The 26,305-nt window shown below is 39.9% G+C and overlaps 1 protein-coding gene across 4 annotated transcripts in view; it reads right to left on the bottom strand.

Moving 5' to 3' along the window:
- Positions 1–26,305, bottom strand: part of ERC2 (ELKS/RAB6-interacting/CAST family member 2) — a 943,617-nt gene that overhangs the window by 209,041 nt on the left and 708,271 nt on the right. For all 4 annotated transcript variants that reach the window (XR_006784938.1, XR_006784937.1, XR_006784936.1 and 1 more), the window contains one exon: positions 12,838–12,985. Coding sequence is in view for 1 of the 4 variants with exons in the window: in XM_045832534.1 (XP_045688490.1) it covers positions 12,838–12,985 (148 nt within the window). In the remaining 3 variants the exon portion in view is untranslated. The remainder of the gene's footprint in view (positions 1–12,837; positions 12,986–26,305) is intronic.

Consider the following 26,305-nt stretch of genomic DNA (forward strand, 5'->3'; position numbering starts at 1 on the left):
TCAAATCCTTGTTGTTAGTCAGGTACTCAACACACTACATGTGAATGCCATGGAATAGTGTGTGACTATAGAAACTACAAGGAGCTCAGAGGTCTCTTAGCTCACTTCCTTCACTTTACAAATGGGGAAATTGAGCCTGCGACTGAGAAACAAATGAGGTGTCCATGGTTTCTCAGTGTGTTGAGGTCAGAGCTGAGTTGGAACTCTGATCCTCAGATCCATTCTCAGACGCTGTACCTTCTCAAACCTGCCAGGGCTTCTATGGTGAGGTGGGCTGCCTTGTTTTGTTTAAACATTTAACATCATACTTTCTAGATGGCTGCTTGTGTCAGACATCTTCAAGAGCATTGAGCTCCCAAACCCAAGAAGACTGACAACAGAAACTCTGCCTGGCCTGGTGACCCACACACCTGCTTCCTATCCTAGCATCCAAAGGGCACCAGGATATCCAATGTACCCTAGCACACCCAATGTAGTCCAAAGAAGTAGGGTTTCTGGTTGGCTTCTGACCTATGTTTGTAATTCTAGGAGTGCTGGACCATGAGAGAGAGGAAATAAACCAGCCCCAAGATGATCAGTTAATTGGAGGTTTCTGGGCATAAGAACCACTCTGAATTGAAACCTTCTAAGTTGCCATTCTTATTCATTCTTATTCATTTTGTTCAGAAAACAAAACAATTTTCATTGTTTTCTGAAATGACAGCCTGTCTGTCCAATCTGAACTTGTAACCTCTTTGCACAATCCTGTTCTCAGACTGTATCAAAGATCATCCGAATATAGATTTGCTGGCTGTGTCCAGCCGGCATTTCCCAATGGCCTATCAGGGCAGAGATAAGAATGTGGGGTTTTGGTCCTTGTTTGTATATTTAAAAAAATAATCTCATCTAAACATTGGTGTTGTGGGGTTCTGGCTCCCCCACCTTGTCAACTCAGCAACTGCACTTGGGTCTGGGATCTGAAAAGAATAGATTCCAACTCTCCTGGGTACAGTTTGTCCCCACCAGGGACTCCCTCCCTGCATAGTGCTCCACAGGGCTCACCCTCCACCTGTCTGCAAGTCTTTGCTCACGTGTTGCTTTCTCAGGGAGTTGTCTCAGGAACACACTATTCAGAATCACCTCCCCCACACTTCACAGTACAGCATCTTTATTTTCCCCCTACAATTCATTGCCATCTATCATGTCACACATTTGATGCCTTTGTTTCTATTTGTCCCTCATAGAATACAATCTCCCTTGGGGCAGGGATTTTTGTGTTTTGTTCACTGCAGTGTCCCCAGTGTCCAGACAGTATGTGGCACATAGTATATGCTCAATAAAGATTTTGTGAATGGACTGTCCATTTGTTCCCATGCCTACTCACTCCTCTAAGAAGTTTTAAAAATCTCCCTCAGCCTCTTGCTGTCTCAGTTTACTGACCATTTGCATTGCCTATAGTAAGATTCTACCCCAAATCTGAGTGGCATGTTATCAGACTTTGGCTTTGACAAACTTAACACAAATAGATGGCATTTCTGTAAAAACTTATAAACGTCAAGTACTTTACTGGACAGAACTATTTCTTAGTTCCCTAAAATACTTAAAATGACCGTAATTCCAATATGTCAACTTTGGGGCATTAATCCTAAGAAAAATAATGGGGGAAAATAATAGAAAAAATAATGTTTGCATACTGAGAGGTTCATCCAGTGAGATTATAAAAGTGAAAAACTAAAAACAAATTGAAATCACAATAGAAGAGTGATAAAGTTAATTATGGTGATGATGGAAATCATACAACCAAGATATATATTTTTGAAGACTTTTAAGGACATGGGAAAATGCATACAACTTTAAATGCTTATGAGGCTAAAAAAAAAACTTGATTATGTAGTATGTCATATTTCTGTTCAAATATCTACATAGACAATGGAATGTAGGAAACTATAAATCTTAATGACAGTTATTTCTGAGTGACGGGAATATGGGTGTCTTTAATTTTTTATTTATATTTTTCTAAGTTTCTCTACTGAACATGTTATTTTTATGATAAAGGATTTACGTATATGCTTCCAACTATGAAAAAAAACATTTATATAATAAGGATGGTTAAAATTAGGTCCTTGTTACTTTTTAATATAGTTCATTAGCATGGGTTAAATTAAAAAAATAAAACAGTAAACATGTGAAATTCTGGAACTTTTAACTCTGCTATTACTGTGTTGTAGAGAGTGAAAAAAGAAAATTGCATCTTCTCCAGAAGAATATGGAGCTGAGTAAGACTATAGATAAACTACTGGAAATGTTAAATTCTGTGTTTGATAAGTTTCTTTCTGTAATCATGAGAAAGGAGGGTGAAAAATCCTTTTCCTCTTAAATTATTACTTGAAAAAGCAAAAAGAGAAAATTGTGAAGCTGTTTTGCAACAATGCTGATCAATAACAAAATCGGTATGATTTAAACACAGTTATTCAGGAGGGAGTATGAAGTGAAAAGGGAGGGGAAAAAGGACTTTCCTTTCATTTTTGAAATTCAGCATCAGGAAGACACAGGGCAGGAAGTCGGATCTTTTTTCAATTCATTTGAAATGATAAGGTGAAGACAGCCTGAAAGGACTTTTAATTATATGATGAGAGGAAGAAAAGGAGGGAGAGAGAGAAAGGGACCAGGAAGAACCTGTTTTTATATGTTAAATGATGAAGAAGAAAAGGGAAAACTGAAGGGAAAAATGGCTTTCAAGCAAATAACTTGACAATGAAATACAAAGTCTACAAGGAGCAAATGTGGACATTTCATGCTGGAGACTAAAACTGCAGCCACTTGATCAAGCCCATAGCCTCCTCCCCCACCTCACCTCCCACCCCCAGCAGCAATGATGGGTGATGGATGCCCTGTGATGCAGAGTGAGATAAGTCCCTCTCCCCAGCCTGCACATGTGACCACAGGTCATGGTAGGGGCTACCAGGGGCCCTGGGGAGGGGCTGGAAGTGCTGCTAAGGGTCACAGAATAAAGTCTTCTTTTTATGCTACTTTTTAGCCCCATTCATTGCATGCAGCTCTGATCCAAACGAAGTATTGCACCAGCTTGGGGTCATCTGCTGGGAAGAGCCTGGATGAGCTTTGGAGTGAGATGCCACACAGGCTGAAGCATCTTGAACCTGTACCTGAGTTTCCTCATCTCTAAAATGGAATGAATAACACCTGGCTTTCAGAGTTGTGAGGATGGAGATAATATATTTAAAATCGCTACCAGTGGTCAGGTACATGGTAAGAATTTAAATATTTCAGTTCCTACAACTCTAAAATGTGAGTATCAAAACTGTTATGAAGAGCAAGAACACTGGACACATTACACCCAAACTTGTTCTCATGAAGCGATGTGAATCCAAGATCCCTCATATCTACCCCGTTCAACAGCAGAGTCCCTCTCTTCCCACATTAGGACAGCTTTTGTGGTGGAAGTCTTGGGAACCCTTCCCCATATCACACTAAGTGGTGAATTAGTGTGGCTTTGGTGGTGAATCCGAATGTTTTTGGAGGCAGTCATGAACAGGTTAAAGCTGAGGGGATTTCAAACATGTCTAATCCAATAAGAGGCTTGGTAAAACATGCGTTATCACTTAAAGAATAAATGTTTAAAAATAGAGCACAGATGTGAAATTTGAATAAAAAAAAGGGAGGGAGACAGCGCGTGAGAGATCTTCTTGGCACTTGTACACTAGTCTCTGTTTGGGTCACCTTCAGCTAAGCCTGCTATTCTGATGTGCTCTGCCAACTGCTAGATGCTATGGGGGTGCTTCAAATTACTGAAGCAAAGTTGGCAAATCACCCTATAACTTAAAAGTCAGACCCATCTCTCCTTTTTTGTATTTCTAAGAGTGGAAAACAAAACGGTAAAGTTGATCTTTTCACATTTTTCACTTAAAAAGGTATATTTGAAAAGCAAAGAATATGTTCTTCTAAAACTGGAACTATTTAAACTAGGGTTTTTGAAAACTTAAGAGAAAGTATCATGGTTCAATAGGCATTTGCCACAAAAGACAGTTTATGGATTGCCAATTATAAAATTCATAGGAATACCTGCTTCTGTAGGAAGCATTCTCTGACCCCTGCAGAATGAAAAGAGTTTGAATTTTGGTAACACTGCTGCATCCCCAAACAGTAATTTGCCCTGTTACTTGTTTCATGCATTGGCTTTGCCTGGTGGTAGAAATGATAAAACTCCAGGCTCAGAAACAAAGTCAATACCTCCTTCCACAGCCCAACACAGTCCCACTAAAGGCCCTCTGTCAATGTTTAGGAAAGAGAACAAAAGTAGTTTTTAGAACATGGCTTTGTTTAAATAAAAGACTCAGAAAGTAGTCCACTAGAGTCAGCTTGATAAACTTCTAAAGGGATTTCAGAAACATGGAATCTCAGAGAAAATACTTTGCCTTCACAAATCTTTGAGTATTATTTTGTGTAGCAGCTAGCAAACTGAAAGGATTCCCTGAGTAGAGGGGTGGAGGCCAAGTCTCCAGGCTCAGAGAGCACACAAGTCTCCTGACTGATTACCTGGACAATAAAAGGAAACTGCTTCCAGTAGCACTGGGCAGTTTTACCTCCATGAGAATGCCCTGCTCTTGGCCTGCTGAGGAGAGATCGGAGTATTTCTTTCCCAAACGTGTTCTCTACAACATACTGGAAGTATACTCTGCATTGAAGTCAATGATAAATAGAGATGTGGCCAGATTCTACCAGTGGGACATGAAAAGCTTAACCCAAAGTGAGTCTGCAGTGAAAACCAATGCATTTGCATTTCAGCAATTCGATCTGGGGCAAGTCTGTGATGCATTACAATGCTGGATTGGATCAAGCTTTTCTGGAGCTCATCCAACCACAACATGAGGCTATGGGAACCCTACTGCATGGAGTTCCTCCACTGCTGTTTAATTGTGCTCACCTCCTGAACCACAAAGTGTAACTCAAAGTCATCTACAGACAATACAAAGGACCTCTAAGTAGGAAGCACAACCTAGTGTGGCCTCCAGTAGAGGGGAAAGAACTGCCTGACCAACCATCCTACTAAGGAACTCCCCAGTTCCCCTGACAAGATGGTTCTACCTCTGCCAAAATCCAAGTTTGACTAGGATCTCATCCTTAACTACCAGCTTTCCTGAACACTTTCAGGTTCAGCTCTACCTTCACCCATTCTTAGCCACACCTGTCTGGATAATTCTTGAAGACAGTGCTATGACCTTCTGGATGACATAGAGGAAAAGGACACTCCACCCTAGTAGATTAGACTACATGGACCTGATGTAACTTCTAGAATGTTGACCTGGATGTAGCATTTTTCTTCTCTATAAACTCTGGGGGAAAGCACAGAGAACCACTGGACTCATCTCCTGGTCTTAACATTTTCCTGCTACCAACTGGCCAGGGTGTTTCCTGATAACCAAAAGCAATGACCAGAACTGGCAGGAAAGAAAACCAAGTACAATTTATCTCTGATCATGAAAGTGTTCTGACCAGTTCTGAGAAATAAGATGGTTCTAATTTTAACTAAACAATAGTTTCTGGCCCCCATTTTAAAAAGGCATTTTTATCTAGGATGTGCATATCACTACTTCAGCACACAGGGGAGCATTTGGAAATAAGGCTGAGGGGGTAAGATTTAGTTTTAAGCTTTCTTCAAAAATCCTTTAGCAGCAGGAAAATTCAATGATTTCAGAATTAATTATTTTGATATCAGTCCTTTCTTCAAGGGTAGAGGACAAGTTGGAGGAATTGGATCCAAGACACAAAAGAAGATGGTAATTTTTAATAATATATTTAGAACCACTCTCCCTAGAGAAAGAACAAAAACAAACACAAAAAGTTAACTCATTCCCAATTGAGACCCTCTCCCAAAAATGGAAAAAATCTGGAAGCCAGATTTTTTTAAGAAAAAAGGTCGACTAAAAGTATCAGGGGTATATGCTTGTGAAGAGATGGAATTAGGAAGAATACAATTATCTACCACCAAACTATAATTAATCCTTTATCCTTTTTTATACAACATGTAACAGAAAGTTAATCAGTATTGCTCTCTTACCTTTACACTGTACTGAGCCAACAACACCAACAACCAGCGTTTGCATCAACACTTGAAGAGTATCGTAAAGATTCTTTTATTGTTAAGCATAGTTGGAATTTCTGAACTCATTTCATTTCATCTTCCCTGGCTCTCCTGACAGATGTTTAACAGCAGTTCAGGTATTTCTAGGCAAACTGATTTATGAGACACTCAGTTTACAGGGATAATATGGATGGGTTCCCTTCCTAAAAAGTGATCTCTGTCACATCCAGAAACACAGTGGCATTTTAATTAGGAAGAATCCCCCAAATTGGAGAGGATTTGAACTAGGACATGAAAAAATTCAAAGAAAAGGTACAAAATGGTCATGACCGCAAATAATTCAAGTATGAGAAAAAGCATTTCTGTAAAATGTCTTGCAACATGGCAAGAAAGTATATGCACCATTTCTATGGTCATCATTTGGCAAAAAGGTCTCATCTGTCCTATGAATTCCTGGAAGTTGGTGGTTATTTGCTTAGAATATTGGGATAAGAAGAATTATGAGGTTGACTCTTGCTTTAAAGTCATAATTGATCAAAGATGTGTGTCTCTTTTTTTAAGATAAGCTGCCCTGAAAATTCATTTATTCATTCATTATGTTTAACAAATAATGGCCAAACGCCTACTATGTGCTAGGCCTGCAGATAAATGGTCAGTTTTCTACTGACCATTTGGCCACATTCTCAGTCCTCATGAAACTCATAAACTAGCAGAGTACATAGTTACTATTTAAATAATCGCAGAAAAAAATGCTAAAATGGTATCCATTACAGTGTAATTAAGTGATGTACACATGCTATAAGAGTGCCAAATTGGGGGTGAAAGTCCCAGAAGGCTTCCCTGAAAAAGTGATGTGGCACTGAGATGGAAAGGATGAGTGGGCATTAAGTAGATGAGGAAAAGAAGAAAATGTGTTCCAGGCAGTGGGAATCACATGTACAAAGCAGAGGGCACACTGTCCTGAATTTATCTCTGTCCCAACAGTGAGGCAAGACAGGGAAGGTTTTTCAGAAGTGAGGACTGGAGGGTAATGAGTATCCTAATATTTATCTTTAGAAAAGATCATTCTTCCGCCCACTGAGGTTTGAGAATCTCTGGCCAGTACTGGAAACTGGTTACATTTCCCCAAGGCATGGCCATCATCCTGAGCATGGTCGTGGCCACTTCTGTCCACCTGCCAGCCTCCTTACAGCAGGCAGAGTGCAGGGGTTTGGACTCCAGTGGTATGTTGTTGAGACTGCCAGACAGTCAGGGAGGGCATTTTGTTTTAGGGCCCTGCGCCTTCTCTACTTGAAAATCTCATCAGCCTTGACAAGCAAATTCTGGCATTCATTCTTTGTGGTTACAATAAAACTGGCAATGCTATTTTAAAATGCAAGCTAACTGGGATTTCTTAGAGCCTGGAACCAGGGGATTTGTAGAACAGTCTCAGTTAGGCAGGCTTAAACAGAGAGCTAGGAGTGGTCCCTGAGGGAGGCCTCCCTATTCTAAGGCTGCATGGATGGTGTATTCTGCTTCCTAACTGTACAAAATTTTTGCTCTCAAACATACCAGTTTTAGAACATTTTGCACCAGTTATTCCCTCTGCCAGAACACTCTTCCTCTAGATATCCACAAGGCTCACTCCCTCACCCCCTTCAAATATTTGCTCAAATGTCTCCTTCCCAATGAGGCCCATCCTGTCTACCCTATTTTAGAGTGTCACTAGCACATCGGTCGTATCCTGGTACCCCTGTTCTCCTTTATACTAGTCTATACTTTTCTTTTTCTATCATATAATTTATTTATTAATTATGTTCATGATTTGTTACTTTTCTTTCCCCTAATTATAAACTCCATGAGGAAGCAGACTTTATCTATTTTGTCACTAATGTATTCCAAAAATACCTAGCATTCTAACACAGAGAAGGCACTCAATGAACAGCTGTTGAAGTCCAACATGGCACTTGGTCTTGCCAGGCTACCCCCATCTTCTCACTCTCATGTCCCTGAACATCTTGGGAGCCACAGGCTGATGCATTGGAACTGGGCTCCTCTGATGACATCTGAGAGGGGGTTAATCCATGGCTCACAGTGTTGCATTAGGGAGTAGTGTTCAGCCCATTGTAGGAGACTATTCTGTGTGGCATGGGCCCAGCTCCCACTCAGAGATGCACAGGACCCACGCCCATGGATAGGTTCTCCCATGGGGAATCAGGTCTGCAATGTCTCGAGGCCACTTTGAGTCTTGTGTTTTTGCTAAAACTCCCTCACCCTGAATTGAGGACATTTACTGCAAAGTAACTTCCTAAAATCCATGCTAAACCTTCTAAGGATGAGTGTAACCAGTTCAACCACTTTTGCCTTTTCATTTGCAAATATCCCTCTTCTTCTGTGATGTCATTAGCAGCATTGGCTCCTTTGTTTTCTTTAAAAGGTAACCACTTAAAGCGAACCTGTGCATAGTAAATGAGGACCATTATGTAATGATCCGAGAGATAGAAATAAAGGCCTGTCATGGCAGAGGCCACGGCTTTTGCTCCCCTTAAGAGAAAAGCCGTGCTGTCCCTTTTCTCCCAACAGGCTCAGTAGTCCATGTGAATGTCTCATTTCATCCATGACTCAGACACTGTTGAGCCAGTGTCCACATCAGCCCAGCAAAGAGTAAAGTGTCAGCATTCCAAAAAAAGTGGGGAACAACTCTATTCTGCCAGGTATGAGTGGTATGATGGCAGTTGAATCATCTGTTCTTTCTGAGCCTTGCTTCTTCGATCAACTGAAAAATGAGGATGATGCTTTTCTCATTGGGACAGGTAAAATATCTGTTGGGGTGAACACCTAGAACCTGGCAGAGAACATAGCGCATATGGTTGGCTGATTGGGAGGAAAATATGAAATAATGTTTGTAAACTTATGTATCTATAAAGCACCTGGCATAGAGCCTGGCACGGGGGAATCATGCATTCATTTACACAACAAATGTTGGTTGAGTGCCTACCATGTACTTAGCAAAGTGCAATAACCATGGGGATTGTTGTATGAGCTATTCATGTCCAGTCACTGGGAATGTCATCAGCAGTGGGGAGACCTTCTGCATGAGATGAAACAAGCTCAATAGGCAGTATGAGGAGAGTGGCATCTCTCCTGACACTGTCTGCCTCAGCATCCCTGGAGAACATCAGACAGGTGAATACCCAAACCCACGGCCTTCCTCTCCCATTGTCCTGGGCATCTAAAATAGCTCTGTTCTCCTAAGTCAGTCACACAGATGGTAATTGAGGTTTGAGACTTGCTCTCCTGGGGATGTCCTCTGTTACTGATGTCTATGTGGGCTGGATGCAGAAACCAAGCAAATTCAATAATAAGTCTGTTCAGTGCAGGCTGAGAGCTGAGGTCTAGCATTCCCAGCATGTCTGCTCTCTGTTTCCCAAGTGCTTGGGTTTGAGGGTAGGGAGGACATCTGTCTGCTCTGCCTCCCATAGTTCAATAGTACATTCTCTGAACCGTGTTCAGTGAGTTGTGACTCCCAGGCATGTGAAAAACAGCAATGATGAAACTAAATTGCGTCTGAGGGTTGGTAGTGATAAAAACAATGATTATTAATCATAGTAGCAATAGCACCTCACATATAGTCAGCGCCTATCATGTGTTAGCCATATATAAAGTACTTCTATACACATTACATATCACAACAACCCATTTAATTACATAGGCTATTAACTCAATTTACGAATGAGAAAACCAAGGTTCAGGCAAGTTTAGTTTCTTGCCATGATTGCTCAGCTAGAAGCGAGATTCACCCTTAGCAGTCCAAATCCAGATGGCATCTGCAAAATCCATTTGTGGTTGTATGGCAAAGGGTCTCTTCCTGCTTCATGGTGCATCCAGCTGTGAAGCCCGAACAAGGCACCTGACCTCTCTGGACATGGTGCCTTGTCTATGTCCAAGCACAAGGCACCATGTCCTTTTCTGTAGGAGCATCGGTTCTTCAGTTGTGTTGAGAGTTCATTAGTTTACATATGTAAACCCCTCATACATATACCTGTCACTGGCAAATGGTGAGAGCCAAAAAGCATTAGTAATCATAGATGTGATTAAATAGCCTAAGTCTAAAAGCTCTGGGGAGAACCCACTCTTTGTGAATGATTGGAGAACATTGTTAAATGAGGATTTAGGCACCTAAACTTTGGGAACCTCACACTTTCTGGAATAGCCTTTTGCTTGTCACTCTGAATTCCTTCCTGAACTTGGTGGGGCATGTGTGGACTCAGATGGGCCACCCAAAATCCAAGCTCTATTGCTTATGAGCTGTGTATCCTGGGCTGGTTATTCTGCATGCTGAGTCTCAGTTATGCCCCTAGAAAAGAAAGGTAATCCTGGTACCCATACCACAGGGCTACTGTGAGGATGGCAGGACCAAATCCTCTGGACACTGAATACGCATCCTGGCATAGAACAAACACTTAATAAAAGAGGATGCTTCTATAAGCAAATTAAGCATTATTCTTAGAATCATTATCATTTATAAGAAGAATAAATAAATTGATGGCCTTTTCTTGCTCTGTGGTAGATAGGGTATGGAAAAGGATTTCAAACCTAAATCACCAAGGAGCCCATCCTCCTCCTTTGCTGCCCCTTTTTCTACAGTAGCCCTCCACACCCTGCCTTAGCCCAGGCAGGAGCCTACTTCTGCATGGCTGGGGTTTCCCAAAGGTGCCCCATGATACCCAAAACCAAGCCTGTCGTGAATAATGAAGGCTTTGTGCAGTTCCCCAGGAGTCAGTTGAAGGGCTACACTCAATCCTTCCTGGAATCCAGGAGTGCATTTTCATGATGCTGAGAAAGAAAAAAGCAGCCTTAAAAAAATTCCTTATTGGGAAAAAGTACAGGGATATATGAGGAGCAAAGTATCTAAGAGACAGAAAGAAAAACATAATCTGCTATGCCTGACAGTGAGGCCTCCAGCAGCCTTGGCTCCACAGCAATGCCACACCATTTCAGAAGAGCTGGCCTTGTAGGGCGGCCACCAAGTCTGGAACCCTTGGCAAACATATAATAAATGAAAGTATACCACAAATCAAAATATAATGCTGTCACTTATGTTCTCAGACTTTATGCCTACCAAGTACTGGAAATCATCAGAAGAGGTGAAGGTCAAGATGTAGCTCTTATTCACCCCCACCCCCGTGACAGGGGCAAGTGTCTCCTTAGCAGCTGACTGACCTGAGACCTTTGGATCATGTATGCATCGTAGCTGGACCCGTGGTACTTGGCCGTAATATCTGGGCTGTAGCAAGCATCACAAGTGCATGGTATATTCGAGCTCAGGGCCTGTTTCCTAGGTCTATAAACCTGTAGGAAAAAGCTACAATGGTTAGGTGTAGGAGGGGAGGGCGCAGGGCGCACAGCAAAGGAATTAGGAGAAATTAAAGAAGGAGGCTCATCTTGACTTACTGTGGCCAAGTGGGTGAAAAACCCAGTGTAGAAGATGCACAGCCCCAAACAAAGAGATCAGATGGAAGTGGCTCCCAACCCCCGGGGCCAGCACTAGCAAGGCATGCTGCTCTGTGGAATGACCCCAATGTCTGGCAGTGACTGGGACCCTTCCTCTGCAGAAGGCGCCCAGGCATGGTGGTGGTCTCTCTCTTTCAGCAAGGCAGCCCCATGAGAAATGGACTCTGGTTCAAGGCCAAAGGGTGCCTTTTCCTTCCTGAGGAGGGAGGGTTGGCTGGGCTTCCCTTCCACTCACTTTGCATTTTGTGCTCAGCCCAGATTAGCCTAGCAGGCAGTGATCCAGGCCAGGGGCTGAAATCAATGTGGACACACTCCACATGGTACCATGTGGCATTTGGAGAGTTTCAGAGCCACATGTGGCCCGAGCTAAGATGTGGCAGCCACCTTGTGAGACCACAGACCATTGAGCCATAATATTTGCTGGCTTTCATAAGAAGCTAGAATCTGAGTGAATATCTTTGACCATTGCTTCCCAAAGCCCCCACATTGTATAAAGAGCAGAAATAATGTCTGAAGAGTTTAGGGTTGATTTTCATAACATGCTTTAAGTACAATTATTTCTATTTAAGCCACTTCCAGAAAACCCTACAGAAAGTAAAGAACTTTCTGCACAAATTAGGAATTTGTCCCTCCTTCCTTTTCCCTTAGAAGAAATACTGTGATCTAGTGAGAAGGGTAAAAAAGCAGGATAATGGGGTAAAGAGGTGATAAAAAGAATATTCAACTGAATAATGGCCAGGGAGGTCTCCAAACATAGTCTGGCAGTGCCAGGGCTGGGAGGTGTTCCTCAGCCGAAAGGTCCAGAAGGAAATAGTTGAAGTACCAAAGTTGGAAGTATGTAAGAAAGAAATATAAAGAACTGGTTGAAGGGGTTTTTTTTATAGGGCCCAAAGAGTGAGCAAGACAGAAGACAACAGGTAGAGGATGGACCCAGAATTTAATTAGTAGTTCCTAGGATTGAGTCAGAAGTCATACAAAGTCCACGGGAAGGAAGAGAGCTGACAGCTATTTCTGCGGAAATGATGCTAATACAAAAGAAAGGAAAACAGCGCTGGCTGCAAACCACACAAGCCCAAGCACATGCACATCCACAGAAAGAAGCAGTAAATGGTGTTCCAGTGGCAACTTGGGCAACTTCACGCCTACCTGTTTTTAGCTGTTTGAGCCTGAAGGATGGACATAGGAAAATGAAGAGTAGCTAAACCCAGAGAAAGCACCCAAGGACCAAACCCAGCAAAACACACTTTCCATGCAGGAGGCCCCACCTGCTGCTTTAACTGATGCACCAGTCGGTCTTTCTCCCGCTTGAGGGCCATGACTTCTTCCTGTGTCTTTTTCTTTTTGGAGGCAGACAATTCCAGCAAGGCAATGTTTGCATCTTTTTCACTGATTGCCGCAAGCAATGCTTCCTGTCTGGTAAAATAAAGATTATTGTGATAATTTTTTAAAGTAAAAAAAAATGTCATTTATAATTGAAATGAGCAATGAAGTATTGTCTCAAAGGGAATGAATTATGGATAATATTTAAGACAAACTACCTCCTTGACTCTCAGAATGGACAAAGTTGTATGAGTCAAAATCCCTGAGACCCCACACACTGTGACCTCTAAGCAAGACATCTTTCAGTGCTTCATAGATATATCTGTATATGAGAAATGGAGGGAGTCAATCTGAACATTCACTTCTAAAAACACTTTCATCCATCTACCCATGTGTCCATCCAGTCATTCATCCATATGCCCATCCATCCTTCCTTCTATCCATTCATCTGTTTATCCATTCATCTTTCCATCCATCCATCCATCCAGCCATTCACCAATCCATCCACCCATCGATTTGTCAGGTAAAGTTCTATGTACTTTAAGACAACCCAGCAAAATTGGGCAGCAACTTCAATATTAAGTATTATTTTTCCCCTGCAAGATTTCCTTTTGAAGGCAAGAAGAGATATTTACTAGCATTCCCTTTTTATTTTCAGTGCAGTTAGTAATTCTTGTCATTCCACAAAAAAACCATACCTTCTTCAGTATTCCTCATCTCAGTAATTATAGCACTACCCACCAAGTAGCCCAAGCCCCAAATTTAAAGTCTTCCTTGATTTCTTTCCTTCCTTCTGCACCCAGAGATAATCAACAACATCAGTAGGTTTTACTACAAAATATATCTCTTATCTAAACTTACCTACTATCTAGGAAATGTTTCCCAGCCACTAGCATCTACTCACATAGCTCACCCACTGGTCTCCTTGGTACAGAGGCCAAAATAATCCATAAAAACCTAAGTCCAGATTCCAGCATCCTGTAGCATGAAAAATCCATTGCATCACTCATTAGACTTCAAATCCAGACCCTTTACTGATGCCTGCAACTAGTTATACCAACTGGCCCTAACCACCTCTGTGAGGTCATCTTTTTCCATTTCTCCCTCTTCAGTCACTAGGCTCCAGCACATTCTGTTCTTGAACTCATTTCTAGTCCTTGAAAATGTTACACTTGCTCTCACCTCATAAGCTTTGTCTGCATAGTTCCCTTACTAAAATGGCTTCACCTCACGCAGCTCCTTATCCTTCAGGTCTCAGGTCAAAGTAGCTTCCTCAGAAAAGCCATCTCCAGCTGCTGTCTCCAGCAGTCTCACCACCATCTCCCTTGTACCCAAGCTGCTGGCCTGTCACATTACACTGTTTTCTTTTCCCACAGGACTCTTCACTATTTGAAAGGATCCTAGAAATTTATAATTATACTCATTTTTCTTGTGTACCACTAACTCTCCAGCTTCTAGAAGAGCACAGAAAGGGTGTCAAAATTGTTTGTTCAAGGAATACAGACTTTCACTTTATACTTTTCAAAAGCTTTGAGGAAACCAATATACAACTCTTCCTCTCACTATAAAAAATATTTACAATGCTTTGATCCCTGATTACTCTGTGATCACTGCTTACTAGTAAAGTGTTAACATTGTCTCCTCCCATTTTATAGTCCAATCTTCTGGCAACATCTGTTGCAAATTTTAATCTGGAATTTTCCAGGACCATTATGAACTAGGAAATGGTTCTCCTGGTGTGTTTCATTTAGCTCTTTCTACTGAGGGAAGTCTTATCCCAGCTATTTGTGTCACCTCAGCAATACTCTAGATCACTAAGAAGATCCTACACTCCCAGGAAAGCCTCAATATTGGGACTTTTTTTTTGCGTACAAGTCCCAGGACTAAAACCTGGTCATGATTCTGTTTTGCCTTTCTTTAATTCCCACCACTAGACCAGACCCTCTCCAGATGTTTGGATAATATGGTCATTATTTGGATCTCACATATTTCCCCTTTTCACTGTAGGAATTTGTATGGACTTTTCTAGGCCCTGCTAATGCCAGGTAGCAGAAGCTTCTGACTGGGGCTCAGGCATGTAAGCAGTGAAAATATCTCCACTTTCCAGAGGAAAACCAATGCAGCCTGGACTACCAAAGCAGCATTAATATCCAGCCTCACAGAGCCTGTCTTTTTCTGGATAACATCTTGATAAAATTGACATACTTGTTGTTTATAGCCAATGCATACTTATGCATAAGGCCAAGCTGAAGAGGCTGCATGGGCTTCAAATCAAAAAGAACCCACTGATTACAATACTTTACCCCACTCTGTCCCAAATTAAAATGTCCAGATGAAAATTTTCAATGGAAAAAACCTAAAAAATCATTATGAGGAAAATTAGGAGTTGATAGTAAATTATTCTACATCCCTATGATTCACTCTTTATGGCTACAAGCAGCCATGTGAAATGCTGATGCAAAATAGCTTAATAACATGTGAAAACAGTTATGTTTATCAAAAGACAATTCTCCATGAGTCTTATATTTTGTATATTTTTATGAGCATAGGCACTACCTTTTTTTCTCACAATTTTTCAAGGATGCTTATATAATAAATAGCCTTGGAAGACAGAAGCAGTGTCTCCTTTAGGATCAGGAATAGTCACACTTACTGTCCTCTATAACATTGCCTCCTTCCAGACCAGAGGGCAGGCATGGTACTGCCCATTATAAAAGATTTGGGCTTCCTAAGCTTAGGGTTGCTCTCACTGAAACTATAGCTATTTATCAGGTCCATTTGCCTTGTCTTTATGGAACTTTGGGAATGAAGAATTGACATAAATATGATGATGATGCTGTCTTCACCTTGAGCAATAAAGTCCTTTGTCTCTGACCTAGAAGTCCCTGGTCTGCTGCCTGCTTCCATGAAACTGAAGCAGGCTAATCTATTAGTGTGCCACAGCGAAACTGTCAGACCCTTCACAGTTCTTGACATGGAAACACATTGAAATGTTAATAGTCATTATTTCATGGTTGGTAGAGTGGATAGGCTAGTTTTTATTTATTTTCTGTATATAATTTTCTGTGCTATTCTTTCATTCCACAAAGTATCATAACAGTAAAGATGAAAAAATTGTAAATGAAGCTTTTCAGTCACCAAATAAAATACAGGAACATGCGTCAAATACTTGGCACATGTGAAATTTGCTCATTTTCTCATCAAACTATTTATGGATTCCCTGCAGCTCTTGCCCCACATGCACAGTAAGTGCCCACACACACGGTCACACACACATGTCTGGTGCAGCTACATCCTCTGCCACAAGGACAGCTGCAAGCATCTTCTAGCCAGGCTACCTATGTCCATTTTTATAGCTCTCTGTCCTATGGTCCTTTTTAACACATTTTCCTCTTTCAAGTCAAAATTCAGAATTATAAAATTTTAATAGCACATAAAAGTCATCATCAATCTCAAGAGTGATCCTTAGAAACTCCCTTTTTTCCTGTAATTCTATAATTAGGCTTTCCAGAATTTAACATGTATTTCTCAATAAATTAATTTCTATCACTTTTCGGTCAGAGAATAACATATAACAATTCCTAAATCTTTATAGATGTTATCACTAAATACAGCCCCAAATCTAATAACATTTAAATTGTTTTTATAAAAGTACATTAAAAACACTCACTAATATTAATATACATATACAATATAATCAATTTTGTTCTTCATAATCATTTCCTCATTGCATTATTTTTGTTTGGTTTTGGCTAATAAATCTATTTTATAAGTACTGGCATTATGTAATGATAAAACTCTGAATAAAATTAGTGTAAGGAAGGTTATATATATACATATTTTGAAACCCTCATTTAACTAGTGACCACAATTAATGATAATGTCTCCTAAAATACCTTCATAGAAATCTACATTCAATAATCCCAGTCTATTTAAATCAAAGAGTAATTCTCAGAAGGTTATAAAAGTATATAAAAATAGAAAAAAAATGAACATTTCACACTTTAGGATCCTTACAAAGATGTTCTATATGTGACCATTACCTATTTGTATGGGAATGCCAGGGAAAGCAAACTTAGTTCTAGAAGACAGAGTCATAACATTAATTTTTTAAAGCAATGAGCTTTATAATATGAATTTAAATAACTTTTTATTAAGCTAATACATTTTAACTAATAGTTTTAATCACTGTGAGTTAATTCTGTAGTTATGGGCTTTCATTACCTCTGCTTTAAAAGTTGAGGTTTTTTGAGGGTGATGATTTCTGAACTTACATTTTTACAAAAGATTAACTTCATCTGCCAGCCCTGCATCAGATCCTACACCTTCACAATTCCCAGAAGCCAATTTGCCAACACAGCTACTTACTTAAAGCACTTAATGTTGAATACTTAACTGAAAATACACAGAGGTCTATTATGAGAAAATGGCAAACATTGTAATAAATTAAGAATGTTCCTGTTTTTTATTTTTCCAACAGGGAATTTTGATTCAACCCTCTAAATACTGAGAAAACGAAAATATTTAGAGTTCTGATGCTTCCTTTATATCTACAACTTTTTAAAAAGGCACAGTGCAAAGACTGTATCAGTGACAAGGCACTTGTATAGAAATCGGAAACACAAAGAAAAATCCTCATTATTTTCCCAATCAAGTGAATCACCTTCTAGATTCAAGGTCAGATTTGCATTTCTTCAGAAATTGCTACTGCCCCATCAACCTGAAGAAAGTTTCCATAGGCCTGAAATCACTTTCAGCACTTAATCTGCTCTTAGCTTATTCACAGACAATGCAAAAAGAACATAGGTATGTACTCTTATTTAGACAGTTAGTGGGGTTAAGTATGTGCTAAAGGCTTGCAAAATTATCTTTAGACATTGCAATGCTCCAGTGTACAATTACTAAGGTGATCTATCTTTGCCCAAAATGTAACTTAAAATATAAAAAGGAAGCCCAAATATTCTAGAAAGGAAGATAAGATAATGCAAAGAGAAATAAATGTGTAACAGCCTGCTGAATGCCAAACTAAGAAAGTAGACCATAGACAGCATTTTATCAAAGTGCAGCCTAAACAAATGTCAAAGGGAATAATTTCTTTAACAAATATGGGCAACAATGGGCAAGCAGGGGGTAATTCTGTGCCTTTGTATGCATTTAGTCAGGGTTAACAATGGATAAAAAATATGTGCAAGAAAACATTTAATAACCCTAAACTGTCATTCAGTTTGTAGGAGGTAGTCAAGATACAGCTAATAAAACACAAAAAAATGGTTCTAGCCACACTGAAAAAAATCCTCTATGGAATAAAACAAAAGAGGACTGAAGGGCTTCTCCCACCAAGATAAATGCCTTCTTCTGAGTGTTGCCTATGACCTTCACAAAGAGAACTCCAGAATCATCTGATGGTAATACATTGCTACTTCACTTATCACAGTCAATTTAAAAGGGAGCTTTATAAACATTTCTATTTCACTCCCTGTTGCTGTCTTTCATTAATGATGACTTGAGCTCTGAGGGAGGTGTCTAAAATTAATTTTCAGAGTTGTAAATGAGGCAGGCCAATTAGAAACTGTTATAAATTGGTTGGAGGAAGAAGCATTAACACAATTTTTTCTTGTGGGATTTTGTTTTAGTCAGCTGACCCATCTTTAGGAACACATTCAATTATAAAAGCAGAGGCTTAAAAAAGGCATTCCATTAAGAAATGTTTAGATAATGACATACAAGAGAGAACCTACATTATGTACGGTGCTCAGCCCACAGTCATGTTCTAATCACACTGTGGGAAAAAAAATTCCATTCAATCAACTTTGCCAGTTAATTACTGTTTTCTTTCCCTCATGACTCTGAATCTTCAACCATAAGTTCAGTAGGAGGTGACTTAAGACAGACGGTGACGAAAGATCCTGTTCAAAACAGCCTCTGTCTCACCCCTGGGGTGAGGGTAGGTGAAGGTTCGCTGGGATCAACCCTGGAGAAAGATGCTCATTTGCTTAAATTTTCAAAGCTGTATTTTCAAATTGCATCTTGAGAATGAAAAAGCTTTTGATATCAATTAATACCAACACTACTCATCAGTAGAATGATGTAATATGTATGCAGAACAGCCCACACAGAGAATGAAGTAGCTCACCTGAGTTGGGGCCCACAGGGTGAGACATATTGAACAGCTATGCGATTAAGCAAGGACAAAGAACAGACCAGATCTGTAAAGGCCAGGCTTTGGCAGCCCAGACTGCCTAATGCAGTTTGTTCTCTGTTGCCCACCTATAACTGACATCAAGCAATAGTTTACTCCAATTCTGCAGAATTTTGTCTTTGAAATCTAATAGCACATGACAGGAATTTCTTAACATGGGAGCCAGAATGTTGTGGAAAGTCTTAGGTCCATGCACAAGCTTCTACTCCATTACTCACCCAGGGCATGGCTCAGGGATGCAGCTGGCCCATCCTTGGGATCCTCTAAGTGCAACTGGACCAGAAAGCTCAAAAAAGCCAGTGTATGTTAGGGCACTAAGATGCATATGCTATCACCACTTGGCATTCTGCTACAAAGGAGTGTTGGTGAGTATGGGGGCCATATGGAAAAGGCCCAAGGCCAGATGAAAATGAGTGTCAGGAAGAGCTCTTGCCCCATCCTAAATTGCTTTCTCTAGCCCCATCCCCTTCGAAAATTGATGAAAAGTCAATAAGGGATTAAAGGGACCACTGTTTGGGTCCTGGCAGAGGACGTCTGTGAGACAGAACTTTAACAGTATGCCAGATCCATCAAAAATTAATTTTAAAAATAGAGAAAGACACCTTAGCCTATTACAATTTTTGTTAAACTTATCTACACAAATAAAATATCACTCAAGTCCTTCAGAGAAAAAGGTCCTGGGTTAGTGTCTCAGCTTTGGAGTTCAATATACTTGGATTTGAATCTCTGCAATACCTTTTGTTTTTATGAACCTGAGAAAGTTACTTAATGTCTCTAAAACATAGATTTCCTCTTAAATGGACTAAAAAGGATAATAATAACTCCCTCTTGAATTGTTGTGAGATTTAAATGTGATAATGCACACAAAGATTTTGTTCAGTGCCTGACACAACAATACAAAGGTCAGCAATTATTGTTTTATAATATGCACACCACCAAATGTAAAGATTCAAAAGTTTTTGCATTATTTTCTACTGGGCTCTCCTTTGTAAATGTAAATGTGCAAGTGGATTTCTTATTTCCAAGACAGACTCTCAGAGAAGCCTCTGGAATTGGTTTCTGGTAAGCTGCACATTTGACTTTCATAAGCTGATGTCTTTGTGCAAATAAAGGAGAAAACAGTGTTTTAGTGTGAAGAGGAATCTGTTCATCATAAAAGAATCCCTGGAGTTCCAACTAAGATGGAGGTAGAAACCGTTCACTTCCTCACACAACCGAAAGGAGAAAAATAACCAATCTAAAATCAATAAAACACCAGAAGTTCCAGAAAATAAAACCTCATGAAATTCTGAGAACCATGGAATTAAAGAAATAGTCAAACAGAACAACCAGGCCAGTAAGGCAGCAGACACAGAGAGAGAAACCTGTGTGAGGCTGCAGAACGTGGAGGCGGGGCTGGCTGCAGCAGGGCATCAGGCTGCATGGGAGGGGCTGACTTAAGGGGAAACTGAGCCTCAGAGGTGACTGTGGACTACAGTGGTTGCCATGGTGGGAGAAACTCCCAGTCTCACATGAGAGTTGGTTGAAAAGTGCTCTAGAGATGAGCAGGCAAAACTGCACTGTTCTCTTTCTGGTCCCTCTTCCACAGGCAGCACAAAATTGCAGCAAGGAGTGTTGCCCTGCCTGAGTGAATACCGAAGACCCCGCCCCTTACAACTTATTAGGGGCCCTGAGCAAAGAAATAGGGCCAAATGAAAGAATAGAGCAAAATCTCAGAAAGAGAGCTAAGTGAGAAGGATATAGCTAACCTATCTGATGGAGAATTTACAGTCCTGGTAATCAAAATGCTCACAGAACTGACTGAGCTTGGTCAAAAAATGAAAGAACAAATGAAAGATACTCAAAATGAAATAAGGCAAAATATTCAGGGAACAAACGGTGACAGGAGGGAAACCAGGACTTAAATTAATGATTTGGAACAAAAGGAAGAAATAAACATCCAATGGGAACAGAATGAACAAACAAGAATTCACAAAAATGAAAAGAGGCTGAGAAAATTGGAACAGCCTGAAATGTTTCAATATCCAAACTATAGGGGTGCCAGAAGGAGAAGAACAAGAGCAAGAAAATGAAAACTTATTTGAACAAATAATAAAGGAAAACTACCCCAATCTGGTGAAAAAAAAATAGACTTTCAGGAAGTCCAGGAAACCCAGAGAATCCCAAAGAAGTTGGACCCAAAGAGGAACACACCAAGGTACCTCATCATTAAGTTACCCAAGATTAAAGACAAAAAGAAAATCTTAAAGGCAGCAAGAGAGAAGGAGTGAGTTACCTACAAAGGAATGCCCATCAGGTTATCAGCTGATTTCTCAAAAGAAATCTTAAAGGCAAGAAAGGGCTAGAATGAAGTATTTGAAGTCATGAAAGGCAAGGACCTACATCCAAGAATGTTCTATCCAGCAAAGCTTTCATTTAGAATGGAAGAGCAGATAAAGTGCATCCCAGAAGGTGAAATTAAAGGAGTTCATCATCACCAAGTCCTTATTCTATGAAATGTTAAAGGGGCATATCTAAGAAAAGGAAGATAAAAAATATGAACAGTAAAATGACAACAAACTCACAACTATCAACAAATAAACCTAAAAAAATAAAAGAAAGAAAAACAATGAAAACAAAACCTCCGCTTACCGCTTACTAAGGTTAGCTACACTAACCTCCTCCCAGAACCAACCTGGGATTACAATTAAATTGTGGAGAAATTATCCAGAATAACAAACTGAACAACTGCAAAGAAGCCTTAAAACCAGACAGACAGAAGAAACCACTTCACCACAATGTGACTTGTACGGAGTGCAGAGGAGGCACAAGAGGGCAGGAGGGGCTCCCACAGGTGGCAGCTGAAGTGCTGGAGGAAAATTTCAGTGGCCAGGGGGTTCCCCCTGAGAAGTATGGGGTCTAAGCCCGAAGCTGGGCTCCCTGGCATACAGCACCAGAGCCGGTAAAGGAACCGAGGTAACATCCAAAAAAATGGCAGGGTTTCTGCCTGCCAGGGAGACATGGCTGGAGTCACAGAGAGCCTTTTAAAAGGGCCACCACATAAAATTTCATTTGAAGCCACTTACCCTGGGCTCCAGCAAAGGGTGGGCAGAGTAGACAATAAAAACTTGAGAATTTGGGGACAGTGGCTTTTGGGAGACAACTGTGGGAGCAGCCACAAGGATCCAGGTATTGAGTCATCCTCTATACCGCAGGAGCCATCTTGCTTAGGCAAAGCATTCCCTTCCAAGTGGCATCAGCCTGAGGGGAAGCAATAGCCCCACCCTCAGGAGTTACTCTGCTCCACCCTGTGGTACTTAATCCTGACAGCTGATGACAAAGTTACTAGATTAATAACTGAAGGAGAGAGCCACAGGCTGTGGATTGCTGGTAGCCTCCAATAGGCTGCGTAGGGCCAGACTGGGACACCATCTGACGTCACCAGGGGCAGATCCAGTAAGAGAAAACAGTGCTAAATACTAGATACTACTGAGAGGAATTACACCACAGTCTTCTTCATGATTTGCATTATTTTCATTCCTGCATAGCTTTTTAACATTCATTAAGTTTGTGCATATTGTCACTAGTTTTTATATTACAGTTTATTTCAAATCTCAAATTTTGCTCCTCTCTTCTCTTACTCCATTTTACCTTCATATGTCCTATTCTTGTTTTCATTTTAAATTTCATTTTCTTTTTTTTTAAAGATTTTATTTTTATTTATTTTTAGAGAGGGAGGGGAGGGAGATAGAGAGAGAGAAACATCAATGTGCGGTTGCTGGGGGTCATGGCCTGCAACCCAAAATTTCATTTTCTCTTGCTATGATTTGTTTCCATTTATTTATCCCCTTTCCAGCCACTCAAAACCATTTTTCTTATCATCAGTCAGATCATTTTATTTTTCCTGTTCTTAAAATACCCTTATTCTCTCTTTCCACCTTTATCAATCTTTGCTGGTTGGTTCTAGATAGGGTGGTTGTTGTTGCATTTCTTCAATTTAATCCTAGATCTTCACTGTTTTTCTATTTCAAATATCAAATTTTACCATTCCCTCTCCTACTCCATTTTATCTTCCTCCAGCCCTTTTATTCATTTTAAATTTTAATTTTTCCTTGTCTTAGCCTGGTTTTCATTCCTTACTCTTAGTATTCCTTCTTCCTCTGTCATGTCAAAATCACTTCCTTTTCCTCTAGACATATCTTAAGCTTTTTGTTCTTTCTTTCTTTTTCCCCTCTTATTCCCATCCCACCTATATTAATGTTTGCTCATTGGTTGTTGATAGTGCTGTGATGGATCTTTTTCTCCAATTTAGTTGCTATATTTTCTCTCTCTCACTGTATATATATTTTTTATTTCTATTTAAACCTAATACTATACTCTTCTCTCTCTTGCTCAATTTAGCCTTCTCCCCTCCCTTTTTTATTTACATTGTAAATTTTACTTTTTCCTCTCACCACCTTTTCCCTGTTCCCTACACTTATTATGGCTCCTTTTCCTACCCTCTCAAAATAATTTTTCTTTCACTTAGTCATCTCATATTCATTTTCCCTTTCTTATAATGTCTTAATCTTTTTACACCTTTATTAATACTGGCTCATTTACTCTTGATAGTGTGATTGTGGATGGTGGTTACTTTTGCAGGTGTGAGTTTGTTTCCTGTGCTGCCTGATTTTTTTTCTGGCAACACCAAAGAACAGCATACAAGACATAGTGGGCAGAGTGACTCTCAGTCAGCCAGCTGGAGGGAAGATTCCACCAAAGAATGACTCAACAACCAAAACTCAATTATAACCAGAGAAACCATATAAATGGCATCCCAAGAGCATCAAGTTTAAGAGATCAAGGAGATTGCAACACTGAATCCCACAGGTCTCCTACCACAGAATTCATGCCAAGAAGACAGGGAGTCAAACTAGATCAATTAAGAAACAGAAACAAAAAAGAAGATTCATCTAAAATGGAGAGATAAAGAAACAACCCCCAATTAAGAGCAAAGAAGGAATTTAGCACACAGAAAGAGTGCTAAATAAAGGACAGAATAAACAAACGGGACCTCATCAAATTAAAAAGCTTCTGCATGGCTAAAGAAAACAGAATTAAAATGAAAAGAGAACCAACTGTATGGGAAAACATATTTGCAAATGACACCTTGGACAAGGGTTTGATCTCCAAAATATATAAAGAACTCACATGACTCCACTCCAGGAAGGCAGAAAACCCAATTAAAAAATGGGAAAAAGACTTGAACAGTCCAAGCCCTCTCCAATGAGGGCATACAGAGGGCCCAGAAACATATGAAGAGATACTCAGCATTACTAGCAATCAGAGAGATGCAAATTAAAACCACAATGTGATACCACTGCATACCAGTCACAGTGGCCATCATAAAGAAATCAACAAATCAACAAACAAGTGTTGGAGAGGATACAGAGAAAAGAGAACCCTAGTGCACTGTTGGTGGAAATGCAGACTGGTGCAGACACTGTGGAAAACAGTATGGAATTTCCTCAGAAAACTGAAAATGGAACTGCCTTTTAACCTGGCAATTCCACCACTGGGATTATATCCTAAGAACACTGAAACACCAATCCAAAAGAACCTATGCACCCCAATGTTCATAGCAGCACAATTTACAATAGTCAAGTGCTGGAAGCAACCTAAGTGCCCATCAGTAAATGAATGGATCAAAAACTGTGGTACATTTACACAGTGGAATCTATGCAGCAGAAAGAAAGAAGGAGATCCTACCCTTTGCAACAGCATGGATGGAGCTGGAGAGCATTACACTAAGTGAAATAAACCAGGACAAATACCACATTATCTCACCTTTAAAAGGAACAGAATCAACAAAAGAAAAAAAGAAAAATATATATAACCAGAGACATTGAAATTAAGAACAATCTTACAATATTCAGAGGGGAGGGAGAGGGGACAATGTGTGGGTTTTCAGGAACTACTATAAAGGGCACGTGGACAAAACCAAGGGGGAGGGTGGAAGCAAGGGAGGGAGGTGGGTTTGGCTGGGGTGGTGGGGAGTGGTGGGGGGAAAAATGCAGATAACTGTAATTGAACAACAATAAAATAACTTTTAAATAAAGAAGTATAAATGTTGGGTACAAAATAGACAGGGGGAGATTAAGGATAGTATAGGAAATGTAGAAGCCAAGAACTTACATGTACTACCTTTGGACATGAACTAAGGGGTGGTGGAGGGCATCTGCAGGGTGAAGGGGAAGAAAGGGGGGGGGGAATGAAACAACTGTAATAACATAATCAATAAAATATATTTTTAAAAAACTGGTAAAGACACAATGAAGAAAGAAAACTACAAGTCAATATCGCTGATGAACACAGAAACTAAAACTCTCAACAAAATATTGGCAAACCAGACACAGCAATACATTAGAAAGATCATATACCATGATCAAGTGGTACTCACCCCAGGGATGAAAGGATGGTATAATATTCACAAATCAATAAACATAGACCACATAAACAAAATGAAAGATAAATATCATATGATCATATCATTAGATGCTGAAAAAGCATTTGATGAAGTATGGCATCAATTCATGATAAAAAACTCTCAGCAAAGTGTGACCAGAGGGAGATTCCTCAACGTAATAATGGCCATATATGAGAAACCTACAGCCAACATCATACTCAGTGGGCAAAAAATAAAAGTTTTCCCCCTAAGATCAGGAACAAGACAAGGGTGTCTGTTTTCATCACTTTTATTCAGCAGAGTATTGGGAGTTCTAGCCACAGGAATCAGATAAGAAAAAGAAATAAAAGGCATCCATATTGGAAAGGAGGAAGTAAAACTGTCATTATTTTCAGATGACATGATAGTTTATATTGAAAATCCATATAGAAAATCCGACTCCACCAAAAAAACTACTCAACTTAATAAATGAATTTGGAAAAATAGTGGCATACAAAGTCAATATTCAGAAATTGAAGGCATAGTTTGTACACCAACAATGAAATATCAAAAATGGAAATTAGGAAAAATATTCCATTTACTGCAGCAATAAGAAAAAAAAACAACCTAGGAATAAACTTAATCAAGGAAGTAAAAGACCTGTACTTGGAAAACTATAGAACAGTAAAGAAAGAAATTAAGGATGATACAAATAAATGGAAGCATATATTGTATTCATGGATTGGAAGACTTAATGTCATTAAAATGTCCATTCTACTCAAAGCAATCTATGGATTCAATGCAATCCCTA

This window comes from Phyllostomus hastatus, unplaced genomic scaffold (assembly GCF_019186645.2).
Source record: "Phyllostomus hastatus isolate PE091 unplaced genomic scaffold, TTU_PhHast_1.1 phas_contig_16, whole genome shotgun sequence".
Lineage (NCBI taxonomy): Eukaryota > Metazoa > Chordata > Mammalia > Chiroptera > Phyllostomidae > Phyllostomus > Phyllostomus hastatus.